The sequence below is a fragment of the Lytechinus variegatus genome, chromosome 3 (assembly GCF_018143015.1).
Source record: "Lytechinus variegatus isolate NC3 chromosome 3, Lvar_3.0, whole genome shotgun sequence".
Classification (NCBI taxonomy): domain Eukaryota; kingdom Metazoa; phylum Echinodermata; class Echinoidea; order Temnopleuroida; family Toxopneustidae; genus Lytechinus; species Lytechinus variegatus.
This window is the reverse complement of record NC_054742.1, coordinates 20,826,072-20,854,036: the sequence shown is the minus strand read 5'-3', so window position 1 is coordinate 20,854,036 and position 27,965 is coordinate 20,826,072. Positions and strand designations below refer to the sequence as shown.

At 33.5% G+C, this 27,965-nt stretch overlaps 1 protein-coding gene across 8 annotated transcripts; it reads left to right on the top strand.

Annotated features, from left to right (window-relative positions):
- Nucleotides 1-87: 87 nt before the first annotated feature.
- Nucleotides 88-27,962, top strand: LOC121410468 (TRAF3-interacting protein 1-like). 8 transcript variants are annotated; one of them, XM_041602580.1, is made up of 17 exons: nt 88-387; nt 4,152-4,220; nt 4,642-4,690; nt 6,151-6,263; nt 6,844-6,984; nt 7,520-7,834; nt 8,254-8,301; nt 9,234-9,248; nt 12,386-12,409; nt 15,022-15,106; nt 15,813-15,830; nt 18,995-19,106; nt 21,270-21,350; nt 22,198-22,315; nt 23,374-23,478; nt 23,878-24,101; nt 24,617-27,962. In XM_041602580.1, the coding sequence occupies exons 1-17, from the start codon at nt 265-267 to the stop codon at nt 24,774-24,776; spliced, it is 1,800 nt and encodes a 599-aa protein (XP_041458514.1). In that variant the 5' UTR covers nt 88-264; the 3' UTR covers nt 24,777-27,962. The 8 variants fall into 8 exon arrangements, with proteins under 8 accessions (XP_041458514.1, XP_041458512.1, XP_041458517.1 ...); XM_041602578.1 differs by having other exon boundaries at nt 12,383-12,409; XM_041602583.1 differs by lacking the exon at nt 9,234-9,248.
- The last annotated feature ends 3 nt before the right edge of the window (nt 27,963-27,965 follow it).

Genomic DNA, 27,965 nt, shown 5'->3' with positions numbered 1-27,965 from the left:
ATAATTCAATCGCTACTAGTATATTTGTGGACAATCCACTTTTTCAGAGTGCACTTTTTAGTTACTCGCCCTCTACGGCGTGGAGTAGGAGACAAATACTCCGTTGTGAAATTCCAACTACAATAATTTGGCACCGAAATGGCGTCCCGTTTCTAGGAAAAAACTGGTTACCAACAGGAGTAACGGGTCTCATCTTATTCGTTTTCGTGGATTATCTTACCCAGTTTCGGATAGAGATATGAGGTGACATTCTACTAGAACATAATGGGAGAGGAATATATTAAGAAAACCCAGGATTCTCTTGGGAAAATCATAAAAAAACCACCGATGACAGAGAAGCTGCTGAAGAAGCCTCCATTCAGATTTCTACACGACGTTTTCACAGAGGTAAACAAGTTGGATTTCTAGATCTCTAGGCCTAGATTCTGTCGAACGTGTAGCTCGAGTGCTAAACATTAGGATGAATGTCAGTTCAATTTATTAACTTCCACATGCAGTGATTCTGTGCACATGAACAAATTACGATGCAGACGTCATAGATAAATTCTCCCCTGCACTTGTTATCTGCTTTTGTTAAGTTAGGGTTCTAACGTTAGACAGGGTGACCAGATTTTACAAAATGAAATACGGGACAATCGACGGGCAAAGCATGATGCACGAGTGGATTGACAAAGGGTCCAACCGTCCAAGCTGGATTGACTGAGCCAGATCTTAATAAAAAAATATCAGCAAAGAAGGTTACACAATGTTAGGCTTGTAGTTGTAAACAAATTATAATGAAAAGGAAGGGAGGGTGAATGATAGATGAAGGAGAGAAAGGAAAAGAAGAAAGAAGGCAGATGAAATGAGAGGAAAGAAAAAATGAAGGGGAAAACAAAGAAAGGAAATTCAGGAAATAAGAAAAAAATGAAAGAAAGTTAGAATAAAAGAAGGATGAATTAACAAATGAATAAAAGAATTAAAGAAAGGAAGGGAAGATAAATGAATATATGAAAGTAAAATAAAGGAGAAAGGCAAACAGAAAGTTAAAAAAAAAGAGGAAGAAAGAAAAAAAATGATTCCTTCATTTTTGAAAAAGAGGAAGGAAGGGAAAGATTAAAGAACAAGGAAAAATAATTAGAAGGAAAAAAGAAAAAGAATGAGGGAGAAAAGAATGAAGGGAGGAGAGAATGAAAAAAACAACAAAATAATGGAAGGAGAGAAAGAAGGAAAAAAAAGATGAAGGGAGAACAAAAAAAAAGTTTAAAGAAAGAAAGAATGAAGGAAATAAATAGGAAATTTAACACAGAAGGAAAGGAAGAGAAAAGGAAAGAAAAATGAAAGAAAGGAAGAGGCAAGAAGTCCCGGGGGGGGGGGGGGGCACTCAGTATATAATGTATAGTGTGTTTGTGCCGTGGAGGGGACCCCCATTTTTACATTCAAATTTCCGTTCCAAGGCATGGCATTTTTGTCTTATTGAGAAAAAGAAGAAAGAAAGCCGCTCCAAAGCGTAGCATTTTCTTATCGAGAAAAGAAAAAGAAATCTGCTCCAAAGCTTTGTATAATTTTCGTTACGCATTGATCTGCTACAGTGGGCTGCAATTTTGGTGAAAGCAGCCGCAGAGCGCTGTCCGACCATCGCCTCTGCGCGAGCACACCCGCTGGGCTAGCTGCATCATGCCCGTTCCGTAGGGATGCATACGCAATCACAAGCTGGCGATCCGTTCCGAGGACCCTCCTTTTTACAATAAGCCTGCTCCAAGGTCCCTGTTTTTGTCTCGCCCGCGGCACACCCCTACCACTTTTTTGGTCGAATACCCCCCCCCCCGCTTTTTTTGTTAGGCCTAGATCTACATGTACATGTAGGCTGTAACAAAGACTACCTTCGAGGTTGGGGTACCAAAAACATCCCAAATCAAAGAAAAAAAAAAGAAATCATGCACCCACGATATGGATGAAGGTCTAATAGTTAACGGACAGCATAATTATCCCAACATCGAGGCAGTAGCCAGAGCAGGAGAAAAAGTCTGTGTTGTTTACTCGCTTTCAAAATTGCAAACAAAACTGGCCGATCGTTATGCCGATGGCGCATGTGCAAAGAAAACAGATTGTCATAAATTTCAAGCAAAATAAATAGACTCATCCAAATTCCTGCATGTGCCCTTGGTATAAAAGGTGTAGAGGTTTAAGTCTGATTTTCCATTGCCTTTCACCTACAAGTTACATGATCCTAAAGAGGTGTCAAATTTGCATAAAAAAGTATGTCTTTTATAAAAAGGAGAATGAAACCTTTGGAACAAGGTACTTTGTGTGAAAACAGAAAAATCAAAGAAACAGATCCATGAAAGTTTGAGAAAACAGGACAAATAAGGAGAAAGTTATGAGCACTTGAATATCGTGATCACTATGGAGATCCTCATGTTGGCAATGCGACAAAGATGTGTGATGTCACTTGTGAACAACTCTCCCCATTACTTTAGTATATACGGGGGAGGGGGAGGCAAATATATTGCTGTACACACGCGTGACGTGTTTAAAGGGGGTGTTTTTTCAGTTTTGGTTGTGGTCCGCGTGTGGACTTGTTAAGGGTATCAAAAACAAGTAATCAAGTATCACTGAACATCTTGTGCGAGTTTCAGGTAACATGACCAAGGTCAAAGGTCAATGGACTTTGGCCATGTTGGGGGTATTTGTTGAATTGCCATCATAACTCTGTAAGTATATTGGTCTAGTTCATTAGACTTGGACATAAGAGTCATCCAGTATCACTGAACATCTCATGCAAGTTTCAGGTCACATGACGAAAGTCAAAGGTTATTTAAGGTCATTGAACTTTGGCCATTTTAGAGGTACATGTAATTATTAGATTGCGGTCATAACTTTCAAAGTCTATAGTTATAGTGTATAAAATATGGATGTAGGGGTAATCAAGTATCACTGTCAAGTTTTAGGTCACATGATCAAGGTCAAATATCAATGAACGTAGTATTGTATCATTATATGAATGGTGTTTTTTTGTGAATAATTTCTTTATATTTAGTTTTCAAAGTCAGCACTGCTGCTATATTGAATCGCGTGATGCAGGTGGGACCGCCAGAGGCATTCCACTTGTTAAAGAATACATCATGGATAAAGAGTGTATAACCATAAGACAAAGCAAAAAGAGACATTTTGGGGGTATTCTATAGTCAAAGGAAAAGTTGCTCACATGTGACATCACAAATCCTTGTTGCATTGCCAACAGGAGGATCTCCATCGCATAAGTGATTGCAATATTCAAATGCTCATAACTTTTTCATTATTTGTCCAATTTTTCTCAAAACATTCTTTATTCTTATTCTTTGATTTTTCTGTTTCGACACAAGCCTACTTGTTCCAAAGATTTCATTCCCCTTTAATGACACTTATAAAAATGTGTTCTGTTGTCTGTATATACATCATTTTTTGTATTCTGTCCAATCTTAGGCCTATTGCCATTTTAACTTACCACTTTCTTTTTCGCACTTTTATTAACTGAACTTTACAATTTGTCAAAGTCAAAACACCATTGAAATGTGTCACGCGAGTCACAACAATACATCTGTATTTTAGTTTACAGTACCGTAATTAAAAAGTATTAGGAAGTATAATGTGTAGTTGATAGAAAGTAAGGAGCATAAGGTACTAAATCAAACCAGCAAAGAAGATTGCCAACTGTAAGTACCTTCATTATGAAAAAACACCCTAAAGTGCTGTCAAGCCAGACACATTAAGGTTTTTTTTAGGATACAGTATGTCACACGGGGGCACTTATCACAAAACGAGCAAAAATTTTGAGAAAAAGGATAATGATTGGAATTTTTGTGGTAGATGTCATTTCTTTAGGCCTGAATGATATACTTTTATTAAGAAAAACTTTGTTAAATGCTATTAATAACACATACATGGGAATACAAGATGAAGTCCAACATGTAAACTTTCACAACTTTCACAATTCAAATAATAGCTACATGTAGATCTGTGCACCAAACTGACAGCAAGATCATAGACTACAAATTTACTGATGAAACTGAAGTAATGGAAGGTGCTCAAGTCTGGGTAGTGCCTCTTGTCTGTGCATGATACATGTAGGTGTATCTTCGCATTGCATTATCGTTTATAATTCATAAAGCTGCCTTTTTTTCCATTCTCAGATAATTAGGACAACTGGTTTCATGAAGGGTATTCTTACTGGTGAAGAAATGTCTTCCCAAAATGTTAAGGTTAGTGAAATAATTTACCTTTAGTTGGGATTTACATTCTTTTATCTTAATTATTACATGGGCTGTGCAAGGAGGTATAAAGCCAAAACATTTCTGTTGATTTGGGGTATACCGTATAGCTATTGCTAATATTTAGCTAATGCTAATGTTTTGTTTAATATTTTTTTATGTATTTCATTTAGGACCTCAAATTTAAGCATATGCTGCTTTTCAGAGGTCCTGGCTCATTCATATGTATCTGGCTTTTTTTCTTTGTAACTTCTTTATTGTGTTCCTTTGCCAAATAAATTGAAATTAAATTGAACAGAATTATATTTATAATCAGTGTGAGATATGTTTAAATTGTATATGTACATGTAATATTATGAAGCTTGCCATCATTTCATTTTTACTTTCGTGCAACTGATTTCTCTCTTCACAGGATAAAGATGCCAAAATTGCCCTTTTACAAAAAATCATTGATGTTGTTGGTAAGATTTTATTTCTTTTTCTTTTCTTTGCATTAACCATTGACTGTGTGACTCTTGCCACCAAAAGAGGAAGATGCAGGGGAAAAAAATCTAAAACTGAACTTCTACTTGCATAATCTTAATAAAATAAAGTAGATTTGTTAAAAAGAATGCATTTTCTTGATTAAGCTTACCTCGGTGAAACTCAAAGAATGAAATCATGGGGGGGGGGCATACAAATGATAAGATAGGATGGGGGGGGGTTAGTTCTATAAAAATTAGTCTATTATTGAGAAATTACAATCATGAAAGTTTGAGAAAGTCTGAAGTTATTCTTCATGGTGGAAATAACAAAGTAACAGATTTTTATTGAAAATTCTGAATGTGTTTTTTTTGTACCCCCAATAATGAATGTTATCTCTTTTTACATGTAGTTCAATGTTATGAGCATTTTGAGCATGGTTGTCACTATTGAAAATGGTATGAAAGTTGTTTTGTGTTATTTCTGCAACTGATTGGTTCAAAGCATGTCCTGTAATTAAATACAATTGTTACTACATAGCTTTATGGAAATGAGTGCATTTGCCAAGGAGGATCACATCTGACTTCATGATCAATAAAACACAAGGTGCTGCAATCATTTGTGCCCATCTATTGTTTTAGGTTATGCTATGGCCACAAATACATGTACATTTATGAACACCATACATTTACGAACAATTTTTATACATAGCAATAAATGGTATAATATCGCTTCTATGGTGTTCGTAAAGGTATTTGTAACCATAGCATTACAAGAGCTGTGGTCATATCGTTGGGATTGCACTAGCTGCATTATGAATTTTTAGAAATTAAACTGCGATGTACACATTGGTCCTTATTCTGAACTCAGCTTTAAATTAGACCCTGGTTTAAGGTTGTGGTTTTACTATGGATAGCCAACTGGGGTACAAATATCTATTACCTGGTAGTACACATTTAATTTATTTACTCTCTTGACACTCAAGTCATTATTGCTGGGAACGATAACTGAACTATTATTCTTTATTATTAAAGCAAATGGAAACTAAACAGTAAACATAGGAAATATCCAAAGTAAACAGAAGTTTTGAGATTTTGTCTGCCCTTAATTTTAGCTCAAGAGTTTAACGTAGTCTAAGTTAAACCTGACTTCAGAATACGGACCCTAGTGTTCAGATTCTAATCTTTATGAAAGATTACAAACCAAAGACATGTATGTTATTAGAAAAGGACTGGTTGAACTGTTGTATTGTCATGCAATGACTTGTATGTGACTTTTTTTTCTTTGGACCTGTGCCCCTCTGGAAAATACTTGCATGAATTTAAATTTTGGTATCATACTGCTTCCAACTAGACCTTCTCTCATCTCTATTCTACATGTTTGATGACTTCAGCCCAGTGATGGTTGAATGGAATGGATATGTCTTTAATTTCTTAATATGCTTGTTATTGCACTATAGAAATGGTGACTGGTAAAACATTATCAGTAAAACCATCCAAGATAGTAGCTGGGCATGAACCAGATAAGACAAATGAACTCCTTCAAACAATTGCAATAGCTGTATCTAAGAAGGTGAGTTATCTTTTATTACATGTTAATCAGTTTTTAGCCCATCTGGCCCTTCAAAATTTTTTTAATGCTGATTTAATAGTATTTTTCAAAATTCACATAATTTGTTGCAAGATGCCAGATGAGCACCACATTGATTTGCTAGTTTTCATTCCATATAAGTCATTTTAAAAATCTGGAAGTTATTTGAGACTTTAGGAGAAGAAATGGCTGATTAGTAGATTTTTGAACAGGTAATCCCTGCTTCAAATTAAATAATGAAACAGTTATGAAGGCTATTATTTAGAATGTATCTTTACTTTATCTCATATGCTGTGCATGTTAAGGACTTTAAGTCCACCAGGACGTACCAAAATGCGCCAGTTATTAATGATGGGTGAATTGAAAATTTCTGCTGTATATATTTGTGTAACTGCGGATTTCAGTGGGATTTGAATTATTAGAATAAATTAAGCCCAAGCAACACATTATTTTTAATGACCAACAAGTGTCATAGAATAGAACTAAATTGTTATCCCATATGTGTGTTACATATGCTCAATATTCCAGTGTGTGTTTTGTTTATTCTTACATTTGTGTTTAGATGGATAGTTCAGAGTCAGTACAGAAAGTCCTTAATGGAGAGAAAGGCAGTTCAAGTAAACCCCCAAGGCCAAAGAGAGATGATGACAAGAAAAACAGAGATACAAGTGCAGATAAAAGAAATAAAGAGAATAAAGATAAGGTAAGACTGGTCCAGATTTTGTTATAGTAATTTGGTTTTTAAATGTGTTTTTTTGTGTCCCATTATTCCCTGCTATGCTCACTATTAAGCTCTTCATGGAGAAGATATAATATGATATTCAGTCAATGTTCATTGTAGTAATACACAATAATGAACACATTTTTATTCATACTGATATAAAAATATATCTTGTAAGGTTACATTTAACATTCTGTAGCTGTGTTGACATTTTCCACATTTTGCTCTGCGGCTTTTTTAATAACAAGCACTTATGTTGAAGCATTTAATGTTGAAGATTTGTGATTTCTCACAATCATAATCATTTGGTCTTTCAATATTTGAAACTTCAGGAGATATAAATTTATTCTGCTGACCTTGAAAAAATATCTATCAGTAAACAAAAAGGTAGATATAATAAACAATTTTTTGTTGATTTAGACCAGCTTCTCCATATAATGTATGTTCTCCTGTAGTTTCCTGTATACATGTTTCTCTCATGAAATGAAATACTAGTTCATTGTTTTCTTCGAAACAGGAAAGAAAAAGCAGCTCAGATAATAGGGATAGAAGTGGTAGCAGAGACAGACTGAAAACAGAAGATAAGAAGAGCAGAGATCGCAGTAAAGATCGAGAAAGGAGCAGTAAAGATAGAGAGAGAAGCAAGGATAGAGAAAAGAGTAAAGACAAAGAAAAGGACAGGTCTAAAGACAAGGAAGAGAAAAGCAGATCAAAAGATAAGGAGAGGAGTAGAGACAAAGATAAAGAGAGAAGCAGAGATAAAGACAAGGAGAGGGAGGAAAATAAAGAAAAGGAAAGAGAAGAGCGTGACAGGGAAAGGAGAGAAAGAAGGGTAAGTATGATAAAGATAATGGGACCCCAAACACACAATCAGTAGATTCTAAACCAAGTGTCTAGATTTAATTAAAGTAAAACCTGCAGTTATAAGTCTGAGGGTCAAGACTAGGTACATAAGAACATGATAAATGACCATTCTAATGCATATATAAATTGTATCATAGAAACTTGTTGTCGAGCATCATCATGTTTTATGGAGAATAGTCGAACTATTATAGTTGAAATAAATGAATAAATCAATTACACAAATGTTTTGTATATTTGACACAAATATGAAGATCAATTTGAAATCTTGTTTCCCCCCTGATTGATGTGTCCTAATTCCTCAGTAATTCTCCCCATTTCCATATTCCATGGATCTGTATAAATGAAATCTGGAATTAATTGTCTGAAATATTTATAAATCCATCACAGAGAAGAAAAGATGAGGAGGCAAAGCAAGCTCAAAATGAGGAAGAAGAGGTGAGTATTGATGATATAAGGGTGTGTTCAAGGTTGATTTTCAAATTTAAAAAGCAACATCAATCATGATACAAAACACAATTACAGAACACAAACAGGATCAGCAGTGTGACATTCATGGTCGAAAATTTACAGTTGATTATATGTTGATTGTCTTGAAATTCCTTGCGCTCAAAAAATGGGCGTTTTTCAAAGCAATGCGTGAGCTTCTACTGTGATAGCACAATAAAGGCGTCTGAAAAGTTCAATTGTGTTTAGTTTTGCATTTTGTTGAATTCATGGTGCTGAAGGTCATAAAATCACAGCTGATCATTCAAAATGCACCCTTTTCCATTTGGAATTTTCATCTGAAAGAATTGTACTTTTACGACCAGGAATAGAGGAAAATATATGCAGAAATTGTTTCTTGTTATATCTGCGTTATGTATCATGATTCATGTTGCTATTTAAAATGAACACATCCTTAATGTAAATAAACTTAAACTTTATCTTCATATAGTGTTAGTTGCTGTCTATGGTATTAATAATTCTATCCAGTGTGTTTTAAGTAGGCAGTATAATGCTTCATTCTGATTTTTTATTTTATTTGAAACAGCTATTACTAGTAGTGCTTGCTTGTGGTGAAGTGCTACAATTATTATTCAGTCTTCAATTCTTTTTCATTAAGATACAGTAGACTTTGTGAAAAATATTTATTTGAACAAGTATCTCAAGTTTATTGCATGCTTCCTGCTTAATAGAAAACTAGAAATGCTAATTGTTCTGTAAATGGGGTGTTTGGAGCCAAAGGAAATAAGTACTAAATTAATTTGTAGTATATTCATTGTAAATTATGCATTTATTTTATTATTCTTTTGTCATTGTTGCATGCATATTAATCGTGTCTCCTTTTCTTCTTAATGTTACCAACTCTATTCTTGCATGATGTATAGAGTGATGAATCAGAGGTAAAACTGTTGTGTAATGCACTCATTTACTAACGTGTGCTTTTTAACCTCTATAGAGTATGTCCCACAAAAAAGGAAACTCATAGATAAATTTCACAATTATTAAACATTTTCTTAATATGAATTTAATACTTATGGTAAGAGTGTAATCTAATCTTTAATTTGAGACCAATAGCTTAACAAATCATCCATGCATGGCAGATTACAAACAGTAAATATTGATCTGAATCCACTCTCATTTCAGGGATCAGTGATAGAAACTTACAGAATACAAAAGAAACGCTAATGAGCCCATCGTCGAATAAGCATGTTTTGTCATATCCTGAACCAATCTGTTCCAATTTTTCTGCACAGCCTAATTTTGATATTGAAATTTCAAACCTTTCTTGCTCATTAATGTGTAAAGTGCTCATCACATGTTAGGTATCAAAATGTAGAGGAATAATTGAATTGTATGATGATGTAAATGACACATCATAATTAATTTTGATTTTGAAGGAAAAAGATATGGGAATCCCAGTTTCCTTTTTTCTGGGACGCACTGTATATGCAGCCCATACATAGTATTTGTCCTTATATATCTATGATAGATACAATGTATCCCATCAATTGCAAGGCATAATAGAAAACCTTTTTTAAACGATATGATAAGAAAAATAATCCTTAAAAACAATCTGATAGTGATGTCTCAAAATGCATATTTGGCCTGAGTTTGCCATTCTGGTAACAGTGTTTTCCTAGTTCATTAGTGTGACTAGCAAGTGATATCAGTGTTATGTCTGCTAATAAATTTAAAATATAATCTTTGGTATTCTATATTATAGCTCTGTCACAAAAATGAATTTCCAATTCAAACTTTTCTATCAGTGAGATCAATCTGTGGAACTCTGCTCTAAATCACAGTACTTACCAGTACTTCTATTAATATCAGTACAAAAGAATTTGCTCACAAAAAATGATTCACACTTTATAATGTGATACAGAAATACAAGAAATCATTTAATAAAAGTCCAAGGTTTTCAATCTCCTTAAAACTTTTCAATTCATCTTGTGCTTCATTTTGAATTACTTATACAGACATTTTATGGAGAAAAAAAGGAAGTCACACTTTCCCAAATAAGGATTGGCAATGAAATTGTAAATTTATAATGTATTTCCTATATATCTTTTATTCATATAAGTAGCGTGTACAAATTTTGAAATAGTTAAACGAAACAAAGACTGTAAACCATTAGCATGGTAAAAAAGACAATTACTATCTTAAACATTAGGATGGAAATAGTGAGACTTATGAATACATAATTTTAACAGGATTTGGGTGTGTAATGGTGTTGATAATGTCAATGTCTATTTATAGGTGTGCAGTGCCAACATTTCCTTTGTCCTTCCCTCTACCTTAAATGTGCACCCCACCCCTCTTTTTCAAACTCCCTTTTCTATCCCTTGCTGCCATATATAGATGTGACAATGTAATAACATTCCAACTTATTAGCACCTGCTGCCATCTATAGATGTAGATCATTTTTAGAATGTCGCTGATTAACGTGAGATGACATGGTTTACTTGTATTTATATATCCCTTTTACATTTAGTAGCTTCTAATTGTCAGAGTTTCATTTTGTCTCGCCTGCATTGCAGAGCGAGTCTATAGGCGCCGTTTTTTAGACGGCTGCGTCGTCGTCAACATTGGGCGATGTCAAGTTCGGTGTTGGTGTTGAGAGCGTGAAAAAGCTGCTGAACAGAGCTCCAACACCGAACTGGGTTCAGAGGAGCGACACTGATAGTGTAATTGCAGCCTATGACATCACGCCACTGTGCTGCTGATGACCTCAACTTTACACAAGAAATTCTCAACGACAAAAGTGAAATCGTGGAGAAATTGCAATAAAATCTTATCATACAGAATTCAAAGGTTAAAATCACTGCAAGAATCAGAAAGTGTAATTATTGTTTTGCATTAAAATGTATAAAATTCTAACTCTTTGAAAATTAATAGATCTAATTCATGAAACATAGACATAAGGATAATCAAGTATGACTGATTGCACACATCTAAAGTCATATGAGTATGGTCAAAGGTCATTTTTGGTCAATGGACAGAGTATTTTATTATCATATGAATGTTGTCTTTTGTGAATAATTATTCAATAGCTGATTTCAAAGTCTGCACTGCTGCTATATCGAATCGCGTAATGCAGGCGAGACTGCCAAAGGCGTTCCACTTGTTAATTAAACTTCAGGGAATCACCTGTCATTGCATCAATTTCTTAATATACTCTGTTTTCCAAAGTAGATATTACTTTGAAAAAAAAACATGTGTGGTAACTTCATTGCATCACAAATTATATTTTTCTAGATTGCATCATATTGCAGTATTCTACAATTGTAAACTCAACAAATACATGTAATAATAGCTTATTTAACAAAATAACTTAATGCTATTACTTAATAATGAAGAATACATCAGATTATCAGTGCGTTCATCGTTTTTTTCCTTATTTACACATATTTGGTATAATAATTGTGTTGGGGCACACATTTGAAAGGAGGATTTTTTTAAAGTGTAATCATTGAAATTTCAAAAAGGGAATTTGTGTTTTCCACCCCTGTACACATCTTATACTAGTCTTTGGAACATTCTGTGTGCAACTTGTACAGTGTATGAACACATAATAGTTTTAAAAATTGATTAATTAGGTAGTTTCAATTCATTTAGTTTACTTGGTATTTGAAACTTTTATTTCATGTCCATAAATAATTTTGATAGTACAATGCAGCTTGAGTGTATGTTGCAATTAAAGTGACAAGGGTTATTGCCTCTATCCACAGACAGTGTATCTGGGGTTTTTTAGTTCTAGAAGCTTTGTTTGATACATTTCTAAGTTTGAGTTTGGGAAGAACTTCTTATGAGAATTTGTCATATTTATTGTTAGTATTTTAATGTTTTTTAAAATGGTTTGCAGTGCTAGCTAGTGTTTAAGAATTTCAGTGTATGTTTTATTCTCAAAGTTTTTCCAGAGGGTCTTATAAGAAAAACTACTGTGCATATCTATCATCTATTAAAGTCACTGCATCAAAACAATATTATATATTTATCTTTATTTACTCTCTTTACTTCCTTTCTACAAATCTAGCAGGACTTAAGACCAGCAGTACCTGAGGTATCAATATTGTTGTTGGTGTTATTATTTTAGAAATAAAAATCACTGATGCCTAATACATTTAACATGTTCTCAATAAGTTGACACATAATAATTAATATTTCACCATTTTTAAAAGTCACCCATTGTTTTTAGTCATTCTTTTACTGGCATATCATGGTGCACTAACAACCATTTGTTTTCTCTTTATAAAGTAAGCATGTTCAACTTGTAATGTTTGTACTAATACATGTTAATTATCAGTAAAATAGGAAATATGAAAATAAGCTTGTATTTTTACATAAGTTTGTTATTAATGATATGACTTAGTAACTAGCACACAGGATGATATTCATCAACAAAGAACATGAAAAAGTCAGTGTATTGAATTTGGTTGATTTATTCATCAATGGCTTCTACATAATATGGTGTAAAATTGATAAGGAAATAGATTAAAGCTTGCTTTGATATGGATTGCTATTTACAGTTTGAATACTGTTTTATAAGGAGCTACATTATACATGCATGATACATACCCAGTGTGAGAAATACTGTAGATAACTCAACTTTGCCATTAACAGATGAGACCACACATACATTACCATTATTAAGCAATCATTAAATAAATGAATATAAGATGAACTAACACTTTATCCTTATTCACAAAATATATATTAGGTATATATTTGGATGGTGAGTAGCATGTGGAATAGATGACGTGTTATGCAGAATTGTTGCTATGATGTGTTTTTTTGTTGTTATTGATATGACAAACAATGTCTGCCAACTTGATTCTATCATTGATTGGGGGAAGGGGAGGGATGCAATAGTCCCTTCAACTTTGTTATTTGATTGTGATGGAGGCCTTTACATGTACATGTAATATGCTTTATTTCATTTTACATACATTACCTGACATTAATTGGTGGGAAGTAGGTAGCTGAAAATTATAAAGCTGATAAACATGAAAGCAATGATGGTTATTGTTCTTTTTTAAAGAATTAACTTATGCAGGCAACTTTGAATATAGGCCTAAATGTTCACTTGTGAAAAGGGAGTGATATCCATGTACGAGTATTTATAATACTCCAATGTTTCCTGGGGTTTTCATAAATCATTTAGTACTTTGTCATGGATTGGATCACTTGTTTTGATCTGTATGATACATGTGTATCCATTTTGATATTCCATCACACACTAATACATTTTCTTTTTTCAGGGTCTTCAATATGAAGCCCACTTTTCACTTTCATTGCAGTTAATGATGTGAAAAACATTTGTTAATGTAACATTTGAAGTTAGTGTTGGTTTGATGTAGTCACAGTTGGATTCTTTTCTAATATATTGGGAGGAACAATCTCAGGAATAACTTTCAATGTGATTTTGCCTGTATGTGTTATCTAATTACTTAATGTATGATATCAAATTGAATGAGATACAGCAGACAATTCAAAAGCTCTCAACTCGTAGAATTGATAACTTTGGATTGTTTTGGGTGTAATGAAGTATCATGTTTGGAGGTTGATATTTATTTGGCATAAACTATGTGGGGTTACGACATTTGTTTGAAAGAAAGTATCAGATTTGGAGGTTGATATATTTTGGCACAAATTATTTAGGTGTATGACATTTGCCTTGATAAAACAAAACATTTAGAGTGGCTTTGATATCTTACCCCTCCCTGTCCTTACTCTACTTCCATTCCTTGCATTGACAGTTGCAGAATAATGATATATAATCAGCAATGATAATTACATTACATGCCAGCTGTGATGTAATATTTATGTTTAAAAAAATCCAAATAGCATGAGCATGATGATTGTCACAGATTTTCCTATGCAAGAGTTTATTTTCTTATTTGAATGTGATTTTTCAAACAGTGCCTCAGTCATGAGCTGGGGTAGACATTATATGAATAACATGAAAGTTCAATGTAATAGGCATAGCATTGCAACTCTCCAGAAGATTTCAGTGGGATAGTTATCGGGGAGGGTGGGGCAGGGGAGCAATACAGGAAAGGACTTGTCTGACGTTTTATCCGTTCAGTCTTGTTTTATTTGACAGTTACCAAAGTAACATTACTTCTCAGCCAATCAAAACCCAGGAAAGTTGTCAGATATGCTAACTTGGACAAAAAATGTTGATGAAATGCTCCCGAGGTTAGGCTTGTATCTCAAAACTTGTCCTGCCAGGGACATTTTCCTGATAGGATAGTGACCTGACAAAATGTGTTTTGAATGTTGTATATTTTCAGGAGTTTGTTGTGAGTGCTGTTCAGTTGGTGATGAGATAACCTAACCTGTTTAGTATCATCACAGATGATTTCTTAATTGTTCTGCTCAATGTCTTCAACCTTGTATTCAATAGATTGGTCTAAACCACTGGATTTTCACCTTGTTGTGTACAAGGAAGAATAAATTTTATAATTTAAAACTAATTGATACAATGACAGCTCCATGGCTTACCAGGGGGCAGTGGGGATCTATGATTTTTTTCTTTGACAAGCAGGGCCTGCTTGCCCCCTCCTGGATCCGCGCCTGTTTGGATACATGTGTTTGTTTATAAAACATGATAGTACATCATTTAACTTTCTTGGGCTTGTGATGAAATTATTTTTACTTTGTTGATAACAGGGTGAAGATGGTGGAGGTGGTAATCGGATCCCTCGTCCTTCATCAGCAAAAGGTAGCAGAAGAAGACCAACTAAAGATAGTGATGGTAAGTCCCTAAATGCCATCTCTTTGTTTATTACCTCTTGTGAAATATTAAAGGTATTGCCATCTATATCAAATATACATGAATATTGTTTCCATCTGTTACTGGTATTGCATTTGGTCATACTAACAATTTTCTTTTGGGAAATAACTTGAAGTGATGGATTGCTTGTAATAGGGAAATTGTCTGGAAATGGTAATTGTGTAGTATGTAAGAGTGATTACCCAATGGGTTTTTGTCATAATATGCAATTTTTATCAAGTTTAATGACATGGTGATGGATTTTCTTCTTGAAAGGTATTGTTAAAATATCTTTTTGAACACTAGAAAAAAATTATTACGCAGTTAATGTGTACATCCTTATTAATACCTTTTAGTATCATATCCGCTAACTGTAAGGAGGATGCCTGCTTTGCAAACCCACACTGGGAGCTTGCACATTATATGATTTACAAATTAAGTTCACAAAATTTGCATGAATATACTTGTGTTTTTCACAGTGCACATGTATATATTGTGCATGTATTCCGAAATATTTATCCAAATGAAATTACCCCTGCCCAAGTGCAACTAACCCTAATGAAAATATTTACAGAAATATACTCACAGTTGTCAGTGCATGTACTAATGGATTTATTAATACATGTATTTAATTTCACCCCTTAATTGAAAATTGTATGTATTTCTGTTATGCTTTTATGTGCAACAGATTCTGATGGAGAGGGAGGTATGACAGCATTTATTCTCATTTATAAGGGTGTATCTCTGTACACCCTTCCATTTTAGCTAACAATCATATTGTGAAACTTTAAAGCCTGTAGTAAGTTTTGGTAAATCTTTAGATTTTTCAATTTTTTGGTGGATAAAGTATTATCATAAAACACATGCTGAAAAATTCATCATGAAATACATCATTGATTCAAACCATTAATACAGCAAAAAAAAAAAACCAGGTACATGTACCTAACCTTTTATAAGTATTTTTCTAGAAAAGAAATTATTTCTCAAACATGAAATGTGACAACAAATGTCAGGATACATCACCATTTAGCTTTCTGGTATAAAATGACTAAGAGTGCGAGATAATTGTCAGAAGGACATCATTGACATGATATAAGCAATAGAGAATCAATATAAAAATATACAATTTTAAATGTACTTCAGTGAGATTTGAGTATTCCATTGATATGTAAATATATACATAGTCCAATAATGTTCACATTATTAAGCCTTATATACCAATGCTTGAGACAGGCTTTAGATTTTCTTGTGTTCTCTTCATTATGTTTCATAATGTGTGTGTTCAATTTTCTGTACTCTAGATTTAAATCTTCAAAGATACTTTATTTAAAGAGGGATATCCTCTCAGTTTCGACTTCAAGATTGCCTGAAGATTTGTTTGTCACTAAATACAAATTGTAAAATATAGATTATACCAGGAAAATCTTATTCAAGCAATGTTCCAGTAGGATCAGTTAAACATTTTTTTCCATGTAAATCTGCTACTAATATTTTTCTTTTTATGTTTACTTGTGTGATTTTATTTTCCCTGTTAGATTTAGTATCTATGATAATGCTTTGAACCTATTGACATGGATTGTTTCTATTGATTTATTTTCTTTCATCTGGCTTCTTGCTATGATTATGGATTTCAACCATTTTAGTTGATATAGAAGATATCCAATAGACTAAATTATGTCTGTGTATGTTTCTTATAACATTAGTAAATATTTTGAAAAATAAGTAAAGATAACTTTATTGTCAATATATATATTGTTTAATTTCAATTGTTTATGAATAATTTCTTTGAGTATTATTGTTGATATTGTTGAAATTTGCTTTCTTGAGTCTTTACCTGAAAAGCAGGAAGAAATGGAAGATAACTAGTTTTTTTCAATGGAATTACAATACGAAGTCATTTTGTATTGGCCATTTTTACTTACCTTTCCTTTATGTATTCATCTTATTTTAAAGTGTTATGAGATTGTTTCACCTGTTTATCTGTTATGCACATGTATACTAGTATCATTTTGCCTGCAACTTTTATTAACATTACCTCTTTATTCTTTCTTTTCTACCTGTGATATTCTATCATTTTTCTTTTGTTTTATCTATTACAAACTGCACTTTTCATTGAATAGAGGTAGAGCAACCATGATTACATGAATACACTGTTTATTCTTGCACTTTATTCCCCAAATCACTTGTTTTCCCAGTGAAGTAATTGTTTTTGACTAGTGCTCATGAAATTTTGAATAAACATTGGTCATGGAATAAAGACGTGCAAGACCCATTTTCCAAATGTATCAGAACCTGCATTGCCATGGTAATGGCATGGGATGTGGGAATCAATCTCCTTCAACGATATATTTTTTCATAGGATCCTACAAGTCCACCACACCCCTGCTTATTTGTTGTACTGTTAAATAATCTGTTTTACATTCTATGTGAGCACCAGCTTTACTAGCAAATTTCTGTATGCAGCAGAATCATGACTGGAAAATCCCCCTCCCCCTATCTATAAGAATTCAATGAGTAATAGTGATTTTATTCATGCCAATATATTATATTGCACAGTACTAAATTTGCTGTTGAATTGATCATCAGGTAACAAACTACGGAAAGCATTGGTAGATGAGCACAATATTATGGAGACTTGAAATTATTCGATTTCCAGTAATCTACCACTTAAATTCTATATTGATGAATAATTAGAAAATTAAAGCATCATAATATAAATTTAAGATGAGAGTATTGTGTACTATCAAGATTTCTGCCAGGTTACTTAACTACATCTAATAAAAAAGAGAAACTGTGGACATGTAATTTCTGTTTATGTATGGGCAAAATAATCAAATTTTCAGTGGTAATTCTGAGCTTTTTCATGTCAAAATAAGAGGTAAGAAGTAGCAGCAGCTCAAGAGAAAAAGTATGGTATCTTAAGGTTTTCAATTCCTTACTAGATGAATGTGTGTAACCTAATACAGTTATGATGTGAAGGATATAAAATATAGATGTGTCTTTAATAAATTTCTTCTGATAGGGTGCCCTGTCAAATGAAAATGTCTGCCTATTTTTGTCCTATTATAAAACCCCTTCTCAAGAATAGAATGGACTGAAAATTTCAGGATATAATCTTTTTCTTTAGCGTTGTAACAGCCAATTACTAAATTTGTAAAGTCTGTACACAAAGGGCTGTTATAACTAAAGATAGAAACATCAAGAAAGGGTGTCAGATGCCAAATTTGAATTCCAATGAGTGAAAAACATTGAATGACCACTACACTCTTGTAATATCAGAATGTTAGATGAAAGTTGTTTTAATTCAAGTTACTGACCCTTTATCTAAGCTTTACTAATCTGTACCAAAGTCTGCTTTTTTGAGTGAAAACTGAATAAATGGATTACAATTGACAAAAGTCCATTTGCATAATTGCATGTATCCTTGTTGCATTACCAGTTACCTGTGACCTTTAACAATATTCAGCAATGCAGTCATAGAACTTTGCCAAATGTCAGAGCAATAGCATGCCATGAATGGCTGTTCTTTCCTTTTTTTTGTTCTTGAAGCTAAAAAATGAGAAATGTGGGTTAGACTTGTAAGGTTCCTATAAAGGTGTGCACTTGTATAGGTAAAATACCAGGAGAGTGCATGTGGTAATACTATGGTGTGGAGAATCATGCTGTAAAGTTGAAGATCAAATTTACTTCATATTCAGACAAAAAATCATTAAGATTATTGGATATCAAATCTTAATATGTATTATGGTGAGTCTTTGTACTCAAATTCTATTTAATATATTTATCCTGTTTGTAGATGTTTAGTCAAATGGAATACAAATTCTGCATTGCAGATTCTACTATTTTGAATTCAATTCAATCCAATCTTAGAACTTGATGGTGGACGTCAGGAGAGTGCCAAACACAGATCTAGGACAAGTAAAGACAATGGTGAAAGTGGACTTACAGCAGATGATGCTTTACCCCCACAGGTTGCTGCTAGGTCAGTAATACTAATCATTCAAGATTTATAGAATTTAGGTAATAAAGATCTATTAATATTTAAAGGCAATCTGTCTCATCCATTAAAGACTACGTCTGCATTATACAGTACCACACTTTGCTTGTGAAGAAAACACATGGAATGAAATAGTCTCAATTTTAGTAGAACCTTTAATGCTGTTTTATATGATGGACCTACAAAGAGATGGACAAGTAACGTAAGCCTTTGTTTGATGCAATGATATTCATTGTCACCCTATCATGTACATTTTAATGAGAACGTGTTTTGACAAAAGTGACTTCCAACTTGTATCTACTATTACCGTATTTACAAAGTAAAAGTTTCCTGGGGAGCGGTTCATGAAAAGACTTGTCAGAAGTTCCCATTTTATCAGACAGTCACCATAGTTACAGTGCTTCTTAACCAATCAAAATCAGGGAAAGGTTTCAGATCTGACAATCTGTCGGAGAAAGATGTTAATGAAACGGTCCTTTGGTCTTGGTGTTTGTTGGCTGATATCCTGTTTCAGAATTTGCTTTTCAATCAAAACGCTTCAGATTTTGAGCAGCAAAATTGAGAAACTGATGGTGTTAGTATTATAAATGTGGTATAATTTAATCTTTGGAATACTATTATTGGGAGGAATCTTGGAAAAAAATGAGATCGTATATGATAAACAATCATTCACAATGATATAGCCCCTATCTTGAAATATGTATACCTTTTTTCCAAATAAAACACACAGAACTAAGATTACTACTTGTAAACTAGAACTGCAGTGATTTATTATCTTCTAAATATGCAGTTTGTGTAATGGGAATGTTGAATCAGAGACTGATTCTTCAATCCATGGTTTAATTGACAGTGACCATCATACAATCAAAGTAGGCTAATATGAAGAGAAATTCAATATTCTGAGGACAATGAGTCACATGTGAGTGAATTCGCTAAATAACTGATAAATGTCCATTTCTTGATAGGTCCATGTTCATATAAAAGCCCAAACCTTCCTTTATTTGAAAATTATCCACATGAAATGTTTTACAACATATTATTACAAGGTTCAAGGTTGAAGGTTCCTATTTTGAGTTCTGAGTAGATATTATCTCCAATGGTGACAATCACTCCTGGGGAGCGTTTCATGAAAGGACTTGTCGGACGTTTTATCCGACAAGTCCCATTTTATCCGACAGTTACTATAGTAACAGTGCCTCTCAGCCAATCAGAATCAAGAAAAGATGTCAGATCTGACAACTTGTCAGACAAAAATGTTGATGTACGCTCCCCTGATTTACTTGCCATACTTGATAGGAGCTCATTAAAAATGTGAAGAGCTCCTGCTTGTCCTTGCTCTGTTTAAGAAACCGCTGCCAATTTTTTTTTTTTGGGGGGGGGGTGGAACTCAATGCTGTGACCCATTTATGCTGTCTAGGCATTTGGACCTCTTTTCTCTTGTTTGAATCTTTTTTCTAGTATTTTAGATATTGGTCTCTTGTGATGTTGATGTGTTGTTATTTTGATGTATGGGAAAAAAAATATCTGCTGCATAATAGCATGTTTCACTTCAGGTCTATCACACTTTGATAGTACGTGTTGTCGAGGCAGTCCAGGGGATATGACTTTTTTGCCGAGATATAATCATCCAGATGAAGATATTGAAGGCAGAAATGGGTGATTTTTTAAGACTTGAGAAATTGTCCAAACATCTATCTCTTGTCTGGCATGATAAACAGCCTGGCTAATGAATCATGTTTAACTAGATCTTTGTGTTGGTTGGTTTTGCAAAATTTTTTAGCCTGGTAGTTGAACTGTGTTACTTTTATTCTTGGTACAAGGAGTTCTTATTACCTTTTATTTCTTAGTCATTCCATGATACCAAATATTTCTACATCATCAAATTTCATGAAGAAGTTATTGATGATTATAACTGAGTTTTCATTTGACCCTTATGTTCCCATTTCTCTTATGGTTGCTTTTATTTTTTTTATAAAGGGGGAATGGATCCTTTTCAAAGTCTGCAACTTTCATATAAATATCTTGGGGTTGCATATGAAGAATGTAGGATATTCTATTTTGGGTGGACCAAATGCATAGTCTCCTTGTCACGTAAACATGACATTGAAGCTGAACAATTTACAAATCTAGATCTTTTTTTAATTATAGTCGCAGGATGGCCCGTCCCAGCAGTGCAAGACCTGCCCCTCCAAAGCTCAAGAAACAAGATTCTACTGAAGATACTTCAAGGTGAGATATTTTAACAATAATAATGATAAAGTTCTTAATACGCATAAAACCTATCAGTCTCTATGCGTGAGGAAAGCGAGAAATGTGGCTAGAATTGTAAATTTTAAAATTAGACATCAAATAATTGTACATAACATCAAAGAATATTAAACATGGATTAAACCTACATGTGACTAAGATAAACATTCGGAAAGAGGTGGGTTTTTAATTGTACTTTGAATTTTGTAAAGTTGGTGGTAGAGAATTTTGTTGTGCTGGTGCAGCTTTTTGGAAAGCCTGATCCCCATATTATTTGGTCTTGACAGTAATTTCAGAGAGAAGATTTTGTGAGCCAGAACGGACATTACGCTTGGGTTCTTGCAGATAAGCAGGGGCAATACCATGAATACATTTGAATGTTAATATGAGAAGTTTATGTTTGATCCTTGATTGAATGGGAAGCCAATGAAGGTCAGATAAGATAGGGATGATGTATTCAAACTTTCCTTTTCGAGTTATAAGTCTTGCAGCAGAATTTTGGATATGTTGAAGTTTATCAAGAAGTAATTCCTGTATTCCAAAGAGTAAACTATTATCTAAGTGACTTAAGATAAAAGCATGTACTAACTGACTGCAGTTGATATATTTTTCTTTGTTCTTTTCAGTATATCCAACTTGCATATATTTTAAAAAATAAACTTAATTTTGATAGTGATAATAGGGCACTACTTTCCTCATATTGATTTATTAGTATTTTTTAATTAATGACAGGTTTATATTATTGGTAATTATATGTAATAAAAATTATCAAGAAATTTATATATAACTTCTGTATTTTCGCTGTTTTGTCATTCTTCTCTTTGTACAGGATCGGAAGTGGTAAGCAGGTATCTAATGTGATTGTTGATAATGGTCATAATTCAGATGATGAAGATGACATCTTTGTAGTAGAGGATACACAGCAATCTATGGAAGATGAGCCAAGGGTAAGATATTTTATTAATGATTGAAATCTATGTCTGTTAAGGCCACTGCACACCTTACGACCCGACCAGTCGCCAACTGGCTTGCGACTGAGTGAGGGGAGATGTGACGTCATAGCTCTTGTCAGCTTGAGCGTCGCAGACCAGTCAGAGACCAGTCGCAAGGAAAATCATAAGGATTTGACATGTCAAATCCTTATGACTGGATCGCGAGCTCAATCCAACCTCCAGCCAATCAGACAGCAGAGTTGCATAACGCGTATTATGATAAACAACGCGCATACGCAGTTGTAAGCGCAATTTCTCAGATGCTATGCCAAAAAGCGCATGCGTGAGTCGCAGATCGGGTCGCAAGGTGTGCGGTGTCGAGGCTTATGACTGCCTTGCGATTCATCTCCCCTCACCCAGTCGCAAGCCAGTCGCCGACCAGTCGGGTCGTAAGGTGTGCAGTGGCCTTTACACACTACACAAATCTTTCTTATTGACAGAAAGCTAACTGGTCAGAGAGAGAGAGAAAAAAACTTTTAAAATACTTAATGGAATCTCTCCACCCCCCTCCCCCATTGCTCAAATATTCATTCTTTCTGATTAAAAGTAGGACACCCAATGTATTAGATTGTTTGGATTATGTTTTGTTGCTGTATTATTATTTTTTCATTACTAGCTGAAAAATCTTATATTGCATTGATAAAGTATATACAGCATTGTTGATTTTTATTCATGATTGATAATCTGAATTCTGGTCTAAGGTTCAGTTTTTAAGTTAAACTATTCAACAATGGATAGCCAATTGTGACACATCTCTATCAGTACTGGTTCAATCTATCAATTCATTGTACACTCAAATCAAAACTTTCTTGGAATTTTTCTTCATTTTAGTATCAAGAATAAAAAAGTAAAGATAATGAATATACAATGTAAGCAAAATATTGATGTGTTCAGCTTGTTATAATTTTAGCACAGAGTTAGACCATTGTCTAAATTAAATCAGACTACAGACTAAGGGTCCTTGTATGATAATACTCTAATTCATTTACAAATGTGATATGATTTTGTTGCAGCCCCAAGCAAGTGAGTCTATGGAAGATGACGGTGAACATGGAGGCCTTGTTAAGAAGATCTTAGAAACCAAGAAAGAGCTGGAAGGATCACAAAATAAGGAAGATGTAAGTTACTATGTTCTACTTCAATCAGTGTATTAAAAGCATGGGAATTCATACATTTATGATGTTATTTCAAGGAAAGGTAATGCAAGCAAACGTACAGTTTAAATCTCACATCTTTCCTTTTAAGTGTCTTTATTAAGAAATATAATTTGAAAACAAGCAAGTAATTTGATATTACCATCTTTAATATGTAGGTTGTGATTGAGAATGCGCAACATCCTCTTTAGATGATATATCATTTTTGTTGTAGCTTTTAATGAACCTTTTTATCTGTGATGTAATTTGCATATGGACAGAAATAGTTTTCAGTCAAAGTATGTGAAAGCATTACATCTTCTTTTTATGATTGTGATAGTGTAAGTGATGTATCTACATGTATGTGTGTTGTTTTGATTACAGGATAAGCCTGTGGTGTTGGATCCTGCCAGACGTAAAGAACGTGAGCTAGTCCAGCGAGAAGTAGAGAAGCTCCGCAGTGCTATACAGACCTTGACCCGAAGTGCCAATCCTCTAGGAAAGATCATGGACTATCTCCAGGAAGATGTAGATAGCATGCAGAAGGAACTGGAGATGTGGCAGAGAGAGAATAAAGAACATGGTCTAGCAATCAAACGTGAACAGGGGTAAGAACCATGCTATCATGTTAATAGGGAGTTTGGTAACCCATGGATCAAATGCTGTTATCACAGCCACAGTGCACTCTTCCATTATGTTAACATGCATGTTCCCAATGTAAACATTGTGTCAGTATTTTTATGTGAAATTACATTTAACAATGAAGAATGTCATGAATTCTCAAAGGAAGTTTCGGGTGATTGATATCAGTCATTTTTTTTATTATTCTGCTGCAAGAGCACTGCATGGTCAAGGAGATGTGTCAAACTAACTTGCCCATCTGATCACTGCTAGTAAGTGCACCACTGTAAAATTTTCTCAGATAGAATAGCACCCATAATTTATGTGTGCACTATTATAGTAGAAGCCTAGAAAATACTTAATTGCCCCATACATGTATGGAAAAAAAAATTGAAAACACTCCAAACCAAAATATCAACCAAAAAAAAATTGAACCTCTCTAACATTTTCTTTCTTAATTTCTATAACTTCTGTATGTATTTATGGATATATTCTTTAACAGGATTACAGACAATGAGTTAGAACCTCTTCAAGCCCAGCTAGCCCAGCTAGACCAAGCAATAGATGACCAAGTAGACACCATTGCTGCAGTCAAAGCAAATATCCTGAGGAATGAGGAAAAGATAGGAAAGATGGTTAATAGTATAGCATTTACAAGATGAGTCATTTCAGTAATACCAGCTTCTCAATCAAGCATATTAATTTTTTCATTTTGAACATATGATTTAATCTACAATTCATCTTGATATACTTCAAGTTATTGTTACTTAACTTGACCACTTATTACCTGATCGTGGATGAAGTTTTATTTTTCCATTGGGATGACTAAGTTATTTTTCTTTCATACTGAATCATCCCATGGCCCTTAATTGATACAATTTGCACGTAAGCTAGTGGTCAAGAATAAAGTTCATGTAAAGCTTCTTCCATATAATAATACAGTCAAATGATACAGCCAGGTATGGTAACCATATTCACTTCAATTTATGGAGATGCTAGTAGCTACTAGCAGACTCCAGAAATGACACTCTAATGCCATGTTAGCTGAAGAAAGAGTCCATAGTATTTCTACAACCATTTTGAAATCAAGCAATTTTTTTTTATCTTAATGCATTTAGTCTAAATATAACTCAATTGAGGTAATGTTCAAATATAGTATTCAGAGAATTTTGCTGAAACATCCCAGCACGAATCCCAATTGTGTCATGATTGATGGGCATCTAGGATACTGAATCTTTACCCTAGAGTGTTGACAGGATAGAATAAGCCAAGTAACCTCATTGTGATAGTCATTGGAGATTATCCAAATCACTGAATATTATTTCAAATGCCATTGAGAAGCATAAAATGCTATGTTATTGTCAAATATCTATGTTATTGTCTGGTGTAATATATTTCGCACATGAATAGTTTTTTATATGTATATTTCTTCTCAAGAATATATTAATGGATCTTACCACAATGAATATTTAAGTGCACTAAAGTCTGCCAGGTTTTGTATGCATTAATATAGGTGATTTTGTTAGCTTTGCTTACATGATTTGAAAAAAGGAGGTTTCCATGTCAAATTTAGCATCATGATCAGCTGCTTTGCATGACAAAATTCTGTTAGTACAATGTACGATGCATGTAAGAACTATTTTCAAAAGTATCTCATATACGGTAACTAATATGGTGAGGTTTACAAACAAAATATAATTATCTTTAAGATTTTGTGAAATTCACTTTAGAGTGTAATTTGCATTCTTAAACCATATCATAAATAGGGGAATAAAAAGAATTTGCTTTTTCATTTCTTATCGGAATACATTTGTGTGTGTGTGTGATTATTTAAATATAATGAATGTTGACAGAATATTTGTTATTGTTTTACAGAATAATAACAAGACATATGTTTGTAATGAAGGAAGATTTTATCAAGGATTTCTTTCCTATTTTCTTTAGTAAAACCATTGCTAGAAAAATTGAAAAAATACTGATTGTCATGTTAATGGACTGAAAATGGCACGATTGCAATGAAATAATAGAATGGCTTAACATAAAAGGTATCTGGTTTTAGTTTCTCAACAGAATAGGCAAACAAGCTTTTTGTTAGTTAAAATGTAAAACAGATTATGAATAGAGGTATAAGTAATTGTCATTGTCACAAAAATCTATTGTGAATTATCATTCAAACTGGTCAATGTGTTAATATTGGGTCATTGATGCATGTAAGAGTACATATATATTATTTATAGTAGTGTTGGTGGTCAAAGGTCAATATAGGTCATACATTAGTTTATCTTGGAAGACTTTCTGAATTTTGCTTGCTGATTACATTATAGTTAATGAGGGGACTATGAATTTTCAGAAGTAGGCAAGACACAGTGTAGTTAATGTTTGGTTTTGAAAGAGAATTTCACAATATGACTGACATCACATTTATTACCATCCTTGATAAATGCCTGGGTTCTAAAAATTGATTCGAAAAACATACAAATACTATAAAGTGAGCATTGTATGTTGAAACCAATAATCAATATTCAATATTTTCTTGGGTCTGTTGCGTAAAAGAAAAACTCTGGCAAACTTCTTGCCCAGAGTTTTTAATGTGTAAGTTTCAATGGCATAATTTTGTTTGCCAGAGCTTTTTTTTTAAGGGCGAAAGTTTTATGCTATTTCACAATTCATGTAAGATGTAAGGTATATTCTTTGTATCGAATTTCACTCCTTAAATATTTGAAACATTTGTGAATATCACTTTGTGTGAGCATAGTACATGCAATGATATGCTTAATAGCAGCATGTTGGTATGATTCATTATACTTGTACAAAGTCAGCTATAGTACTCATTAACCTCTGTTCAGCCAACCATGTTAAAAGCTTGTGATTGTATGGAAATGATCACACTATGTACGGTTTATATTATGAGCTATATCACCTTGAGGGTTATGTAGTGTGATGATTACATGTATATCTCCTGGTTTCATTCATTGTAATCACTTTTAGATCCTTTCACTGTATGAGATTGTGCAGTCAAGTGTGATTTGTCATTAAAAATTGTCACATCTACTTTTATTTAATTGTAAAGAAATTTAGTTGATCCATAGGTTTCCCTGTATGCTAATGTATGAAGCATGTTTGACTAAAACACAACTCTTTGATATCACTTTTTTATGATTAAGGTTAAAACATTCCACTCTCCCTCCATATATGATTTATGTTCACATGTCTGTTGGTTGATATACATAAAAATTATGGTACAGCTTATTTGTAACGTGATGAAGTTAGTTCCAGGTAATGCTACAAAAGTAGAAAAGTAAGTTTCTACTTCTGTATGCTAGAACTTGTAGTTGTGAAATTCATTATCAATATTTAGGTGGATTTTGTTATAGAAACTGGATTACTATTATTATTTACATGAATTAAATGCGAACCTCTTCAATATTACTACAAGAAGAAATGTGCTACCTATCAGTGACTTCAGAATGTTCTGATCAGGCAAAGCATGGGAGGCCAGGGCAACCTATTGTGTGTTAACAATGGCCTGCCATGCCCAGACCATGCCCAACTCTTCTCTGAGCTGAAGGTTTCAGCTGCTACCTTTGAATAATTGCTGACATTGCATGATGTACTTCCTGATGGCTTATTAAGATTTCATATTCGGTAGAAACTCAAAAACTGGTATATTTACAAAGTGATACAAATGAAAGCAGCCAAACTTAAAATAAGTTTCTTTAATTATATCTTTATTGAATTGTAATATCTGAAGAAAAACATATTTTCTCTGTGTATATACTGTGAATACTTTCAAAACTGTAGATATATTATAGCTGATAATAAAGTGAATTGTGTCTTGTGTGAATATAGCC

Excerpts from the sequence above, each read along its gene's own strand:
- LOC121410468 (XM_041602578.1), top strand. The coding sequence starts at position 265 with ATGGGAGAGGAATATATTAAGAAAACCCAGGATTCTCTTGGGAAAATC. Across the intron at positions 388-4,151 it reads TACACGACGTTTTCACAGAG|ATAATTAGGACAACTGGTTT; the intron begins GTAAACAAGTTG and ends TTCCATTCTCAG. Across the intron at positions 6,264-6,843 it reads CAATAGCTGTATCTAAGAAG|ATGGATAGTTCAGAGTCAGT; the intron begins GTGAGTTATCTT and ends ATTTGTGTTTAG.